Source organism: Geospiza fortis, unplaced genomic scaffold (genome assembly GCF_000277835.1).
Source record: "Geospiza fortis unplaced genomic scaffold, GeoFor_1.0 scaffold112, whole genome shotgun sequence".
Lineage (NCBI taxonomy): Eukaryota > Metazoa > Chordata > Aves > Passeriformes > Thraupidae > Geospiza > Geospiza fortis.
Window position 1 is genome coordinate 20,134,976 of NW_005054298.1, and position 3,569 is coordinate 20,138,544.

General features: G+C 46.9%; 1 protein-coding gene across 1 annotated transcript in view; it reads right to left on the minus strand.

Moving 5' to 3' along the window:
• The window catches only part of EVX2 (even-skipped homeobox 2), a 9,117-nt gene extending 6,249 nt beyond the window's left edge, over positions 1–2,868 (minus strand). The window contains exons 1-3 of the mRNA XM_031058465.1: positions 2,821–2,868; positions 1,126–1,985; positions 6–27 (exon numbers count right to left, since the gene is read on the minus strand). Coding sequence (XP_030914325.1) covers positions 6–27; positions 1,126–1,549 — 446 coding nt within the window. The 5' untranslated portion in view covers positions 1,550–1,985; positions 2,821–2,868. The remainder of the gene's footprint in view (positions 1–5; positions 28–1,125; positions 1,986–2,820) is intronic.
• Between the last annotated feature and the right edge of the window lie 701 nt (positions 2,869–3,569).

Below are 3,569 nucleotides of genomic sequence, written 5' to 3' on the forward strand. Positions count from 1 at the left end.
TGGGCGTCGGGCTGCTCTCCGCGTAGCCTGCGGGGCGAGGGCACGGTGGTGAGAGCGGGAGACTCGCTGGACCCCCAATCCTCCCAGCCAGGCCGGACCGGGCCCGCTACGCCGGTGCTCAAGGCCAGCTGTCATTCTTACAAATCCCCGCTGCTAACCGAATCGATAAATTTGGATTTGGAGGTTGTTTGTTGGTTATTGTTTGGTTGGTTGGTTAGATTGGGGTTTTTTAATCCTTCGTAACTGAGTTATTTTAAGAGGGGGCGGGCCCGGGCTCGGCGCTAGCCTGTTCCCCTTCCACTGCCGTTCTTTAGTTTCGTTTGAGACATACAAAATAAAAGCAGCCATAAACACCCCCCCTTTTTTTTTTCTCTAGGGTTACGTCGAGCATCCCTTCCTTTCTCTGGCACATTTGACGAAAAAGGCATGCACTGTGGCGCCCAGGAAATCCACCGTTCATCTCCCTACACCTCTCCAATAATAACCTCCACCTCCTGCAGTAGTAACCACCGCCGTCCATCACCGTGCCCCTCTAAGAACGGGGAAGGAGACGAGGCTGTTTCAAAACGCCTCTTACAAGCAGAGGAAAAGTGAACAATGCCAAATTAGCCCGAGGTGGACACAGACAGTACGTTGCATATACACAGAGAAGGGCACACACAGTCAAATGCGGGCAGTTTCCTCGCATTCCCCCCTCTCTCTCTCTCTCTCTCTAATTTAATCTATGTATATACACTCATATACAGCTCAAGAGACGCCGAGAGCTCCAAGAGCGTGGGGAAATACACGGGGAAAGCTTTGCCTAAATATAGGTGGGTGGATATTTGTGCCCACCTATATTCTGGATATATATCTACATAACAATGGATTTGGGCATGCACACACACACACGAAGGCACCGGCACAGGAGCTGCCAGGACAGTCTCGGCTATTGGGGTAGAGCAGTAATTGTAATAATATTTTACAGCCTGGAGCTCTGTCTTCGCAGAAGAGAGAGCGCCGATGCAGAGGCCGGCAACTTTGGCGGTGGCAGTGGGTTTCCTCTGGCTAGAAGGGTTTCCTCTGGTTTTTAAAGCCGGTTGGCAAAGCGCGGGACTTAGATGAAGATGATAAAGGAAGAGTTACCTTTGTTACTGTTTTCCTTCAGCTGGGAGGAAGTCAGGCTGGCCGGGGAGCGGAGCGCGGAGCAGCCCACCTCCACATCACTGTTCATATCTGCCTCTTGAGCAACTTCGGAATAAAGGCTGATTTTCTTCCTGCTTTCCGACGGCGGGATTTCGGAGGAGACAGTGCTTTCACTGCTCGGATGCTGGAGATTGAATAAAGTGTCTATTTCAAATTTGCCTTTGGCGGAGATGTCCCCTATAGCGCTGTGCAGGGAGGCGGCAGTCAGTCTCGGGCTGAGGCGACCACTGTGCGGAGAATTTTCAAGGGCCTCCAACACCGCATTTCCAGCTGAGTCTGACAAATTCGAGAGCCTTTTGCCAGCTGTAGGGCTGTGCAGCCCTCTCTCCATCAGGATCATCTCTTTTCTTATTCTTTCCATCATCTCAGCTTTATAAAAAATGTCAAAGTTGCAGGGCTGGTCCTGTACTAATGATGAGCTGCAGCAGGGGCTAATTCACATTCAGCCCGGCAAGTGTCTCTAAATATTATTATCTGTTTTTGAGGGAGGTGTAAAAATTGTGGGATGCCAAAGCGAGGGAATGACTGGTCAAAATGACCCATACATCCTTTCTAGCCCGAAATGTCATTCATCAAAAAGTGGTGCTCGTCATTAAGGTACGAATGACGCTGTTCGAATAATCATTTATTGTAACAGGTTTATAAGCAAATAAATACAAGCTCCTGTCAGTGGATAATGAAGGCGGCTTCAGAGCAGACAAATATATCCAGGTGGAAAGAAAGAAAGACAAGAAGTGAGGAGTAAAGCTCCTGTCCTTAGCTTGATCAGATCCTGCTTGAATTGCTCTGGGGTTTGGCCTCTGGGGTGGAATTGACAGTCTGATTAATAAAATGAGCTGTGCAACATTTCCCCCTTCATTTAGGTGCATCATTATGCTCTGATTTTTGTTTTGTTGCCTTTTAGGTCCTAATGATGCAGCTTCTTTCTCATTTGTCCTCGGACAGAACTACATGCTAAATATTAGATAATACTTTTCTTTATTATTATTTCTGAGGCGAATTTTAGATCACAAGGCAGCGAAATGCTCAATAGGACCAGAGGATCGAGAACATCCTGCCGCTGATATCTCTTTACTTTTCCCTCCCATTTCCAGACCACTTTAGTACTTTTATTTAGGAATTTACAGTGACACCCCCACGCACCCCCTCACACGCGCGAACCTTATGGCCAGACTTTACAAGTTTGCTGCCCGGATTTAAGTGTACATACAGCAGCTACTTGGAGATTAAAATATTTGTTACAATGTAGTATATTACAACTCCATTATCTTTGTCTTCTTTGCATCCTTAAATATGATCTCATTTTTACTTTCTATAATCCTGCTTATCGACAAAGCTAGCCCGGGATTTTTCTTCCCTCTGGGAAAATACTGACTGTTTTACGGTATGATAGGGGAAGGAAATAACTGGAGAACATTAAATACGTTCGTGATTTAAAACACTCCGTGGGCATCCATTTCATTCTCCCTGCAGGTTTCACTCCAGCCCTTTGCTTCTTTCCTCCCCACCACCAATAAAACCCAAGCATTTGAAAATTTAAAAATAATCATAGAATTAAATGATGGATGGGGGGTTATTGCCTACAGGCTCCGTCCTATCAGAAACATCACCTTAACAACCTCTCGCCAAAGTTACCTGTGGCTCAGTTAGCTCATCCCTCCGCTCTTTGCCGCTGCCGCGGGGCGAAGCGTGGCCGCGCTGCTGGAGACACGGGCTGCCGCGCTCGGCAGACGTGACAGTCGGAAAGTCTCCCTTCAGTGGTAACTTTGCTAGTAATAATGACGCTGATGGCAACCATTTAAACGAAGATAAATCCTTTGTCGTTAGCATCTCTGGAGTGCGCTTCGATAGCTGCCCAACCTTTTTTCTCGCCGTGATTTTTTTTTTTCACCTACATCATCTAATGTTTAGACCCTGGGAATACGTGTTTCATCTCTCGGAGAAACACCCGAATGTTTCCTGTGATTAAACGCGGGTCTGATTTTTTTTCCTTTTTTTTTCCTTTTTTTTTTTTTTAATGAGAGCTGCTCCTGCTAATCTTGGTCACACGCATCTCCTAAGTTCTTGTGCTCTTGCGCATGATGCATAGTTCGAAAATGGGATGCTTGTCAGTTTTTTTTTCAATAGCCTGTTAAAGTCCCCCTAAACGTTCCACCAAATATTTAAGAATCATTCTAGGCGTTGTTTGCAAAATCCAGCCTTCTATTAATGAGAGTTTTATGTCAGCCCTTTGAAATGTGAATTTAGACTGCAGCGTGGTGTTCTGCGTTTTACAGCCCCCAAACCAGACAAGAGTAAATGTCAACTTTTCCTCGCCCGCGGACGCGGCGGAGGAGCGGGCCGATGCGGAGGGGAGAGGAGCGGTGACAACTGCGGGGTCCCGG